Source organism: Stegodyphus dumicola, chromosome 7 (assembly GCF_044657685.1).
Source record: "Stegodyphus dumicola isolate Sdum_Otavi_A_Nest chromosome 7, ASM4465768v1".
Lineage (NCBI taxonomy): Eukaryota > Metazoa > Arthropoda > Arachnida > Araneae > Eresidae > Stegodyphus > Stegodyphus dumicola.
In genome coordinates, this window is record NC_140774.1 from 153,501,238 (window position 1) to 153,514,077 (window position 12,840).

Below are 12,840 nucleotides of genomic sequence, written 5' to 3' on the forward strand. Positions count from 1 at the left end.
GATAGACAATTGAGCAGATACAGAAGGCTCTACTATATCACCATTAAAAGATAAAGACCAATGAGAGTATTTATCAATGCCCATTACTGTTCCAATGTATCACATGTACCAAGAACATTCGTACTGAAGCATAAATGACCGAATTGACGAAATAAGTAGCACAGAATTAGTTTTGACTCCTACTGCACACACTGACACAGTCCGAATTCATCTGACAAAGAACCAACCCCATGGTTCCAGTGTGCCAGGTTAGAACTGTATATTTGTCAAAATAGTCAACACTTTGACGCATATGTACAGTTCTAAGCTGACACACTGAAAACATGAAACTGGTGTCAAATTCTTCATTTATCTATCAGTGTGATGCAGTTGGAATCAATCTAATTTCATGCTACTCACTTCATCAATTCAACCACTGATGCTTCAGTCTCAATGCTCTTGGCACATGCAAGACATTGACAACATTCCAGATCATGACAGCACATAAAACCTTGTATAGTAATGATCTGGAGTAATTTGACAATAGCCTTTGATACCAAATACTTTCATTGTATCTAACTATATTGGATGGTCATTTACATCATTTCATGTTTTTTGCCATACAGATGAAAGTTGAGTGTAACAAGCAGCAAGATAAATGCTCCTGTCACAGATCCTGCTTGGCTACAGAGTTCGAAGAGCATTCTACCAAATTATTTCTGCTAAAATGACACTGAGAAGTCCACACTTAAACTGCATTGAATAATCTTGGGATATTGTAGCAAATAGTGGTGAATGACATTTATCCTTAACAGTTTATAGAAATAATTTATAAAAAATTCTAGAAGACTTATAGCAGATCACACCTTTTAAATATTTTCGTATACCTGTTTAATCTATGCCTTATGAGGCAGCCATTATAGGTCAAAAACATTACACATTATTAATCAGCTTTCCATAATTTGATGACATTTCAGTGTATTAAATTCATTTATAATTGAAATATTAAAATATTTACCCATAATTTAGCATTCCCAAATCTTGGGTATGCCATTTTTGTGATTATTCAGTATATTAATTTAGCAGAATAGAATGTTAATATTTTAAATAGTACAATAGATAAGAAACACATAAAAAGTGAGGTTGACTATCTCTTTGAAACATAATAATTTATGCAAAAACTTTATTTGCAAGTAAAACAATCAGCTGATTCACAGCAAAATATCTCAGAATATAATATCAATATCACATTACATACCTTAAAAGCTTCAAAAAATAAGCATAACTTCCCTACATGAAACAGGAACTGCACTGAAACCAAGATAATATTTACAAGCTATGCTGAAACTGGACTAGGGTAGACCAGATTATTTTAATTACTGATGTTAATTTTCAAGAAACTTTTGGTGGCAAGAAGAGTGGAGCTTATTTTAATTTCAAATAACTCAAACAGTTCTTATTTCCTAAAAATTATATTACTAAAATAAAGGAAAATTTAAAAAAAAAAAAAAAAATAACCACTATATTTTAAGAGGCATTACTTTTTTCTTATGCATTTCGAGTACAGTCAAAAGTCGTTAATTCGGACACCCATAATCCGGACCTCAAAGCTAAAAACTTTCTGCGCATGCGCCGAGTTGACACATGCGCATAGGCGTTTACGCGTGCGCGTAAGACCTTTACGACTGCGCATATGTGTGTGCGCAAGCGTAGAATACGTTTTCGCGTGCGCGTTTTATGTATAACGGACGGTATAAGCTAAAATTACCTATTTCAGTTAATGATGATTGCGTTGTTCCTTAATCTTCATTTATCTATCAGTGTGATGCAGTTGGAATCAATCTAATTTCATGCTACTCACTTCATCAATTCAACCACTGATGCTTCAGTCTCAATGCTCTTGGGACATGAAAGACATTGATTACATTCCAGATCATGACAGCACATAAAACCTTGTATAGTAATGATCTGGAGTAATTTGACAATAGCCTTTGATACCAAATACTTTCATTGTATCTAACTATATTGGATGGTCATTTACATCATTTCATGTTTTTTGCCATACAGATGAAAGTTGAGTGTAACAAGCAGCAAGATAAATGCTCCTGTCACAGATCCTGCTCGGCTACAGAGTTCGAAGAGCTTCGAATAAGCCGGAATTATTTCCGGCTTATTATTTTTTGCAGACTGTAAGAGCAATTTTATAAAAGTAAACTTGAACTTTCGATCATGTCAAATAGAATTTCCGATACTGGAGCTCTCAAAGGATCTACAAAACGAAAGTATGTTCCGATGTCCATCAAACAAAAAGTGGAATTGCTGCAAAAAATGGATAAAGACATGAAGAAGGTGACAGAAAGGTTAGTGAAAATGAAAAAATTTCGATTGACAAGTTAGTCGGTATTCTCGGCACAGCAATTAACGGGACTTGAACAGCAGAACTTTGTAACTCAACAAGAAATTATGTCTGTTTATAGAATTAAAGAGAAAGTATTATCTCATAAAACGAAGCAACTTAAACAACTTACATTGAAAGAAATGTTTAATAAAGTAAACAAATATTAAGCTTTTTTTTTTCTAAATTTTGATACCCTTTAGATCATAATCGTTCTTTATTTTATAAATTACGGTTTCATATTTTTAATTTTAGAATTTCTGCATGCCATCTTACGAGATTTAAACTGATGATCTATAATCCGGAAAAATCGATAATCCGGAATCGCCGAAGTCCCGACGAATCCGGATTAACGACTTTTGACTGTATTTTCTTCAAGAACTGTTTCTCTTTTTTGATTGGCTGAGTAAAATTATTTGTGCGCTACAATATAGTTACAGATTTTGAAACATTGACATTTAAGTGGGTTTTTTTCAACATCCCAAATATTTGTCATCAAAATATCTGTTGTGCTGCTATATTTTCATTAAGCACAATTGAATTATTAATGGCAGACTGAAAAGAAAGATGATTACACTAAAAACAAATGAAATCTCATTTCTTCAGGCTTACGCCATAATTTAATTTATTGTTTCTTCTTTTCCAAATGTAATATTTTTGTGAATAATTTATTATCAGATAACTCTTTCATCATTTTATTCCCTTGCAAATGCTTTCCTCCACTGCTTTACTATTATATATTTTTCAAGTGATATATTTAAAATTCTGCAGATGATTCAAATACATTATCTGTTTTTCAATATGCAAAATACCTTTTTTTTCTATGCATAAATGATTAGGAAGAAACATTCTTTAATTAGGAGTTGAGGCAATAATTCTTTAACCACTTGCGCTATGACTAAACTTTACGGTTGCGATGCCGTGCGCTACAATATAACAAGCGGTAAAATGTCTCAATTACGCCGACCTGCGTCTGCAATTCACAGCTGTAACTCGAGAAATATGCAATCCAGAGCTCTAACTCAAGAAATAAACAATCTCGTTGTTAGGCGACATGTGCACTACGTTATTTTCCTTTTTGCGATAGATGCCTATCGACGTGGTGTTCACGTCACTCACAGTTTGAGACAAAAGCATCTCGACGCGCATGGCACGTCTTTTTAGCGCAAGTGGTTAAGAAAGATGCCCTCACATGCGGTTACCAGAAAGAAACCAATTCTTAATCATTACATATGTAAAAACCACAAGCATAGGCAGCCAACTTCTTTGGGATTCACATGTGCATTAAACTACTACAGTCCAACAATCTTACCCTTAAGTAAAACTCCATTCTTTATTTAAAATACATGATAAATTAACCACTATGCAACTTCTACCCTGATTCTACAAAAACAAATAAATATTATATGGAGAAGTATGGATAGTCCTCAATGTAATACTCCACCAGAGGATACGGACATATTCCAAAGTGAAACAATATATTAAAATCTACAATATCTGGTCATTTTAGTGAAATAGTGTACTAAATCCATATCTGGTCAAAAGATAAAAAGTAACATTTTATGTAATCTGAGATCTAATATTTTACATTATTTGAACAAGCATACTCCATAAATAATATTTCAGAATAAAAATGGATTAATATAAAACACAACTTACTTCTGTTCTAGCATCAGGACTAAAGTATAAAAGAGTCAGACAGCTACCAAGGTTAACTGCTAAACCAAGACATGTTAGAACACAAGGAGCTATACGCATTGGGACAAATTTCACCAGCCACATCCAGAACCTAAAATTCATAGCAAAATAAAATCATGCACAAGAACAGTAAGCATAATAATGAGCATGTTAAACATACACTTGTAAATAAATAAGATATGTGCGATTTGCATTTACAATTAAGAAATTCATTTCAAAAAAGAAATAGACTTCAAATATTCATTCTAATCTTCAACTTTATTGAATTTTTTACAATATATAGCAATCTTCCAGTTAAAATTGATATTTTCAGAGAATAATTTTTATATATAAGGTTTGAAGCTTTTAACTGTAGTAATAATATTCTCTCTTTACATATATATGCATGCTATGAAATAGTATAGCAGCATTTCTTGCTTATACTGTTATATGTTAATTTGACTAACTCTCACAATAAATGTTCAGTTCTATATGTATATACCATTGACAAGAATTGACAAGAATAGTCTAAAGCAAGTTAATGACCAAATACTGTGTAACAAATGATGCACTTGAGAGAGAAATAGTAGATCTATCAGAATGCATAAAGGATTAGAAGACACTCCTCAAATCCATTTGGAGATTTGAACATGAATGAAAGGCCTTTTTTGCCTCATATTATAGTTGCCAACCCTGATATATGAAAAACCAGGAATTTCTGGGAAGTTTTTGAGCTGCATTGAAAGCTCAATTTCAAACAATTTTAATTAATTTAAAATACACTTACATTTGACTTGAATTTGTTTTGCCTTTTATACAAGTGCATATGTTATATGCATACATAACATATATACATACATACATTTCTGAATCTGATCCCGATAACAGAAGAGTATTTTTTCCCCCTGGTAAATAAGATTTTCTTGCTGCTTTCGAAAGCCTATTTGATGCACCATTAGACATACCGAATCATCAGAAGCAAAACCGGTGTATCATGTCCACGGACTAAGAATATCGGAAGTAATTAGCAATTATTGGATTATAATTCTGAGAAGTTCGATACTTTACTTAGCTGGTGAACAGGTTACAGATTTCTATATACCAGACTGTGGAGGTAACATCTTTTTTAACTTGCAAATTCCGAGTTAATAGGCATAAGCTTTCAAAAATAACTGAAAAGAAAAATAACATTCATACTAGTACTAAGCTAGTTAAAAGACTTCAAAAGCTTGATGAAGCTGCCAAAGATTTCAATTCACTATCAGAATTACTGGAACTATTAGAAATGACAGAACAGATTTTAAAAAGCTATGATTTAGTGGCGGAAGCACTCGCAGATAATCCAGAAAATTTTTAAATTAAAAGGTTCGGAAGAATATGATGACAAAATTTTATCTGCCAAGATTAAACTAAAGAGCAAAATCAAAGTATTAAGAGCAGAAAATGTTCAACAGACTCTTTCAGTTAACATCAAGCATTTACGAAAACACCGAAATATTAGATCATGACTTCAAAACTGCAGAAATTAGAAATTTCCTGATTCCCTGGCAATTATAGCAAATTTACGGAATTCTTAAATTGTTTTGATATTGCAATCATTTAAAATAATTCTCTTACAAAAATGGAGAAATTCCAATATTTTAAATTCCTTTCTGGCCCTGTATATAATGTTTGTTATTGCTGGTTTTGAATTAAATGAGAAAAACTATAAATCATATCTTGAACTTTTAAAACCAAGCTATGGTGGAACTAATTCTATCATAAATTCTTACATGACTAAATTACTAAACTTCGAGTGTAAGAAAGCTTAATAAGTAAAGTATGTATATGAATGAAGGTTTAATTCATTCTCATTGTGAATGTCAAGTTTATATGAAATACATGCATCTGGTCAAGTTTAAGGATCAACTGGATGGCTATGAGTGGGTTTCTCGTGAGAAACTGGTGCTTATACCTAGGCTTGCCAGATTTCAGAAATGTTCAATCAGGAGACCGGAATGCCCCCTCCCATCACAAGCATATAAATTTAAACATTTTGTTTATTGCATGCTGATATTTATAAGTTACTTAAGTAAGAAAAAGCACTTTAAAGGAGGTTATAAATTTTGAACAATATTTAAATGTACTTTTCATGGGTTAGGACTTTTTTAGAAAGTCATTTTTGGTTTTAATCTTGTTGTACAAATCTTTGCAAGCTAATATGTTATTAAATTTAATGTCATCAAGCCTTTAACCGTAGATTCCTTCATCAAACCCCTATCAACAGTTCATGCGTTGTTCATCAAATAAAACACTCTCTCAAGTGGTGCTGATATCCCAGGTAAGCAGATGGCATACTCAACAACCCTGATTAGATTGGAGACTACTGTGTGATTCTCCTTGAAGCCAGAGCCTCAAACAGCCAGTCATTTTTCTTCACTTGAAGTAATCACATCTCTGGTGGACTCTTCTTGTTTCCACCATTTCCAATTTGATTGCAAATATTCCATAGCAAGCACAACTTCGTCAAACAGGTGATAAGTACTTATTTGTATATCAGGTACATCAAGAAGACTGCTGTTAATCATTTCAGCAGAAGTTTCAGCATTTTCCCATTTAACAGCATTTGTTTTGGTCAAATTGGCCAAGAAAACTGTTCAGCATTTCCAAAACTGTTCTCCCAGAGGTCCAAGTATGCAATGCATCTTTCATAAAGCCATCCAATTCTTTCACACTATTACGCACTTGCTCGTCTAGATTCCTGCAGATGTTCTTTGCGCCCATAGGATAAAGTTTGAAGCCTTTCTTTCTGTCATGTTCTTTGCACCCATAGGGATAAAGTTTGAAGCCTTTCTTCCTGTCAGGTTCTTTGCACCCATAGGGGTAAAGTTTGAAGCCTTTCTTTCTGTCAGGTTTCTTTTTAAAACTTTACGAGTTTCAGAAACCTCAAAAGCTGTAGTCTTATCTTTTCCCATTACCAAAATGGCCCTGAAAAATGCAAGCTATCTGTGGAGAAACCACAAGTACAGCTCGCACATTAAATCAGTAAACAAGTTTTTTTTTATTGTTGATGGGCACATTTCTTGGTCTAACAATTTTAGACTTTCAAAAATCTGCGAAATTCTTTCCAGTGCGGGCATCATTGATAGAAACCAAGTGTTCACATGTTGAACAGTTTACGGTACTTTATCTCGGTATATTCACAAAATTCTTTTAGTTACACGGACTCTGCATATGGGAAAGTATTTATAAATCTTCACAGGTAAAGCCTCAATATCAATTGGGAGACTATCTACTGCAGTTTGCACACAGTTGTGTACAATGTGTGCTCCACATCCGACTCCACCGATTTCTCATCTTAGGCTATTCTTGAGTCGATAGAAAACATTGTTTTGCCCTGCTCTTTTCACACCACCGAAGTTAGTGTTGCAGTTATCTCCACAAAAGCCCACTACTTTGCTGTTCAAATCGTTTTGCAGCAGGACAGAGTATAAGTAATTTGTAAAAATTTCAGATGTTTCACCCAAAACACATTTGAAATCTAACAGCTTTACTTGCACACCTGAATTAGGAATAATGCAGTGCACAATAATTGGCATAAGTTTTATATCCTTTCTGTATGATGCATGCATGCTTACAGATACGTAGTTTGACTTGGTCAAGTCTTCTTTAAACTCTTCTTGAGCTAAATGAGCTATGGCATTTAAAACTATTTTCTCAATCTTAGTTTTTCAGAGTGAGAACTTAGGTTAAGAAAACTTAGAAATTAGCTTTGATGAACAAGAATTCGAATTGAAACTTAGGCTATGGTTTGCTGTGTAGTAAGCAAAGGTCGCCTCTTTCGCTGCTAAGTTTATATCATTAGAACTCGCAGTCTTAAAAGAACTGGTAAGTTTTGATAAGCTAGCAGCACACGCTAAACTCTTTTTGTGTTTACTGGATTGAAAATGATCTTTTATATCGTATTGACCACCGTGAGCAACAAAAACTCAGAATTACAATGTGAACATTTAACTATCGTCTTGATCCTGATTGCCAGTACATAACCTTCTTCAAAAAAGGGAATTCATTCTGTAAATCCCCGGTACACTTACACGACTGTTTTGGCATTTTAACAGAGAAAGCATAAATTTTAACTTAAAGCATAAATAAAATAGTGCTAGTTCTCTAACATAAGAGACACCACCGACAGGGACTGACAACTGACTGATTTATCTAGTGCCAAGGTGGGCGAGTCCAATGTTATTGCACACAGCGGGGTGTAACGTGCAGGGAAATCTTTTCTGGCCCTATAGCTGCACCACTTAGTGCCCAATGTTGGACTCGGCCGGAAAGCCTCTCGCATTGCGCATGGTCACGATTAGCGAGACAAGACGATACGATGACAATATTATTTATTGGCAGATCATCACTCTTCAACAGTTTTGACCTTTCATACAGTACAGAGATAACCGACAAAGTAATTATCATAAATAATACTTCACAGTTAATTATTTTTAGAAGTTTTTGGTCATTTATAAAATCAAATTTAATTTTTACCGGGATGAGAAGTAAACTGGCCAGGACACCTTGATTGTGAAAACCGGGAAGTCTGGCAAGCATACTTATACCAGTACCATCGAGGGCACGCCATATTATGTGCGAGTTTCTGCAAGCAGGGGCTTCGACAGTCGTTGGATAACATTTTTATTCCTAGTTTACAGCGTTTATGTGGCATCACCAATATTGAATCACGAGGAGGAGGATCAATATTAGTATTAAATGTATGCATAGCAGTTATTCGATGCTGACAACGAGACTGATGAGATGTAACCAAGAATACACAAGGCGAGTACTTTTATTATTTTCATAACATAAGTTTTTGGTGTTGTTTTGGGCAACAGCCATCGAGGAAACATTTCTTTTTGACGCCATTCTTGATATCATAAAAATTGCCAAAAATAAAAAGGCATCATTGTAAACTTTTACCTGGATGAGATCTGAACTGATCATACAAACTAAACTGAAACACAAATTAAAAGAGTAGGCATTAAGTCACCATGAAAATCAAAAGTTATTGGAACCTTGGCATGGTGAAGATTACAATGATTTTCATGTATCAATACAAGGGTTATTACTCTAACATATCTCAGAACAAACTAACAAAATGCAATGCTACTGCTCATTTTTGACATTGCATCCACCATTACAAAAGAAGTAGCAACACCTTCTGTAGCATCTTTCCATCATTTTGCCAGACAATACCTGGGTGCACATAGCTAATTTATTTTACTCATGGCTAATTTATTTGAGGAAAGTCAGAAGTATTCTACCAACCACCATACTTGTATCGCAGGATTCAAGTCTGTACAATGATTTGATGGCCAAAATGAAAAAGGCATTTTATGGCACTCATTTTTTAACTATTTCAGACATTCTTCAGGCAAAGGATAACATCATCAGAACTATCAACACTGATGCAGATATACAGTAACTTCATTGTTGGCAAAGAAGTTTACACAATGCCAATAAATTTTCGCCTAAAATATCCTTTCTGTGTCTGTTATAAATTATTTGTATTTCCAAAAGTGAAGTTCTAAGTTTTTCAGCAAAACTTCTGTTTCTTTCAAAGCAAATCATAATGCTAAAGTCACATTAAAGAAAAACTCTTTACTGATTACATTTAGCTCGCAACTTTTTAACCCCTTAACTGCAGCGGAAAACATACAGGATTCATTTCCCATTGCACACAGGCGCGCATAGTTATGCGATGTATTTGAGGGAAAATAAGTGCAACTTGTACTTTACTTTCACAAAATAAAGAATAAAAGAAAAAATGAAAGCACAAAATTTAATGTTTTGAGTAAAAGTATAATAAAAAGTTGTAAGTATAATAAAAATGATGTTTTTATAATAAAAAGATCCCTAAAATGGAGTTTCAATCAATTCATTTTTAGGCCAGTAAAGTCAGGTTTCAATGTTGTACCTTGTGAAATCAGTACGCCTAAAAAAATATATTTCTTCTGAACTGGTTGAATGCCACGATCTTGTTCTGGATTTTTCGTTTGCAAGCTGTTGGTTCATATACTCGTCTACAAAACGGTTAGTTTCAGTAACAATATGAAGCACAAGCAGTTCATCAAAAAATAATTCGAAAAAGATAAATGGTTTGAAACATCCATTATATCTTTCTTTATTACTGGAACTTGCTATAAAAAGTAAACAAAAGCGGAGGACACAGAATAAAAAAAAATACATTTTACTTAAACAATACCGTGCAATCATTAGTTTCATTGCTTTAGACACACCCCTCTCTCCCCACACTTCTCTGAAATAATATCCTCCTTTGCATACTTTGTCAAGGTCATTGTGATGTTGCATTCCAAAGCTTTGTGAATAATTTTACAGGTAGCAGCACAAAGCAAATGCTAGTAGTTCGGAAGGACGTATATATACGCCCGTGGCAGTTAACGCATCGGCTGAGCAAGGCATATATATATATGCCCATGACAGTTAAGGGGTTAAGTTATTCATAGTATGAAAGTGAACAAAAACGATTATTAAATATCTATAAAAAGATAAAAACTAGTTTTTATAAATATACTACATTTTATTACACATAAATTTCACATGCTGCCAAAGGCCTACATAACTACATTATACCACCTTCAAAAAGAAAATCAATTTATGCAACAGATACTAGAGTAAAAATTAATATAATTTAATAAACTGTAAAAGAAATTATAAAATGTTATTAAGCATAATGTGCAACAAAATACTTATATAAAATTAATTTAAAAAAAGGTTAAAGATATATATCTGTTACTTAAAATATGGAACTTAATCGGCCTAGGTTGTTTTAAGTTACAGTACTGATGGTCATCTCTGGACTCCCAGTTAGTAAACCCAACAAATCACCGGTTACCATATTCCAAACATTAACCATAACTATTCAAGATTATATATTTTACAAGGATAAATACATTTTTTTAAAGAATACTTACTTCTGTAGAAAAAGAAGCTCTAGAAATGATCCCGCTGTTGCATTGTAAATGTATGGTTTCTTGCTCAATACATCCATCTGTTCTGGAAGAAGAATCCATCCGGAGCTGCTTTCGGAACTTTTTTTAATTTCTTTAGAATACATGATGCTCCTAAAATATTTAAAATTAGATATACTATAAAAAAAAAACAACTCCATAAATTTTTAAAACTTTTATTTCCTTCCCAATACAGTAAAACTGGTTAGTCTTCAGTTAAGAGATACAAGTTTGGCTTTGGCAATTTTTGGTAACATTTGAACATAACTGGTGATACGTTTCCTGCTTCATTACACACTCCCCCCTTTTTTTTTTTTTTTTTTTTTTTTTTTTTTTTTATTAACTGTCATTATTGACTACATAACTATCATCAAATATTTTACCCGTCCCATACACAACTCAACTGAAAAATCAATACAAACAAAAAACAAAACAATAAAATAAATAAATAAATAAATAATGAGCTAGAAGGGAATATAATTTAATGATGATTCCATAACTTTAAGACTATTATTTAACACAATTTATATTTTGAAGAAGAAGCATATTTTGAAGCATTTACAATGCAGAATGTAAAAGTTAACATAATAATTATATTGTAGTCAGTTTCTTTAACATGTTTATGAAATACGAATCAAAGCTTTATATATTTCTGATTCTTATTAGTTAAATTAGGGAAAAAAAAAAAAAAAAAACTCTTTACACCAAGTTTAATTATAATTTTAGTAGCTACGAATAACAAAGGAAATAATTTTGTTTTAAAATTATCTTCAGGCTCGATACAGATTTAGGGTCAACAGATATTATAGTAAAATAACCCTCTTATTTTTTGACTCATTAATTGTCAAAAAGCAGAAGACATCAACAAAAGAGTTAATTGAAATTAATGCAGCTGATATTTTAGAATCATTACACAAATGAAACATTAATACAGATATTTTTAATTATCTCCAAACAAATTTTTGTAATTTGCATAATCACCACCAAATACTTATTTCGACTAAATATACGAACCTTTTAATTACTCAGAAAATAAGCATGCAAAAATTGAAAACACAATACAGTAAAATAAAACTGAGAAAAAGGGAATGCAAATCACCACGAGATATGTACGTAGAAGTCTCTTAAATTCGATTATCTCTCACACTTGACACTACCCTTCACACACGAATATAGTGAATGACTGCCGGAATGAAGAAGGCAAGGTTCTTTTGAAGAAGGTACTTCCTTTTTTTTACTGGATTTCTCATTGATTCTCTTACGTCATATGTGGCTCTTGCGATTGGCGTACTGACATATGACGTCAAACTTCATATCTTCATTTCTCTTATCGTCCTCCTCATTTTTGAATATTCTGAATGAAACTTCGATAACTTTTCTTTTTCAGTTTTATAAGATAAAATTATATAAATCTTACATTTAAGAAGCGCAAGCGTATTTACGAGCACTTTTGTTCATGTTTTTCTAATTTGTATCTATACTATCTTGTCACTGCTCAATAACAATTTAGAACTATATTATATTACTAAATCGGCATATTTGAATTTAGTCAATCATAAAAAAAAAAAAAAAATTACCCAGAACAGTAAAATCTAGTACCAGAAACGATATTAAAAACGAGATATCTTACTTCACTTCACATTAAATTCGGTTGCTTATGCTGGAGATAACATGCGTAACGATTATGCATTTTCTTAAAATATTGAAAAGAGTATTTTTATTTTAAATTAAATATAGTCCTTTGCAGTCCTTCGATAGAAATCCCTCGGAGATACGTCTTTAAAGTCAGAT

General features: G+C 32.6%; 1 protein-coding gene across 2 annotated transcripts in view; it reads right to left on the reverse strand.

Annotated features, from left to right (window-relative positions):
* Positions 1–12,302, reverse strand: part of LOC118202313 (cholinephosphotransferase 1-like) — a 53,437-nt gene extending 41,135 nt beyond the window's left edge. Inside the window, exons 1-3 of one of the 2 annotated variants that reach the window (XM_035374477.1) lie at positions 12,149–12,302; positions 11,014–11,163; positions 4,034–4,163 (exon numbers count right to left, since the gene is read on the reverse strand). In XM_035374477.1, the coding sequence (XP_035230368.1) occupies positions 4,034–4,163; positions 11,014–11,156 (273 nt within the window). In that variant the 5' untranslated portion in view covers positions 11,157–11,163; positions 12,149–12,302. Of the gene's footprint in view, positions 1–4,033; positions 4,164–11,013; positions 11,164–12,063 lie in introns of both variants that reach the window. The other variant, XM_035374478.2, reaches the window with a different exon arrangement.
* Positions 12,303–12,840: the final 538 nt, after the last annotated feature.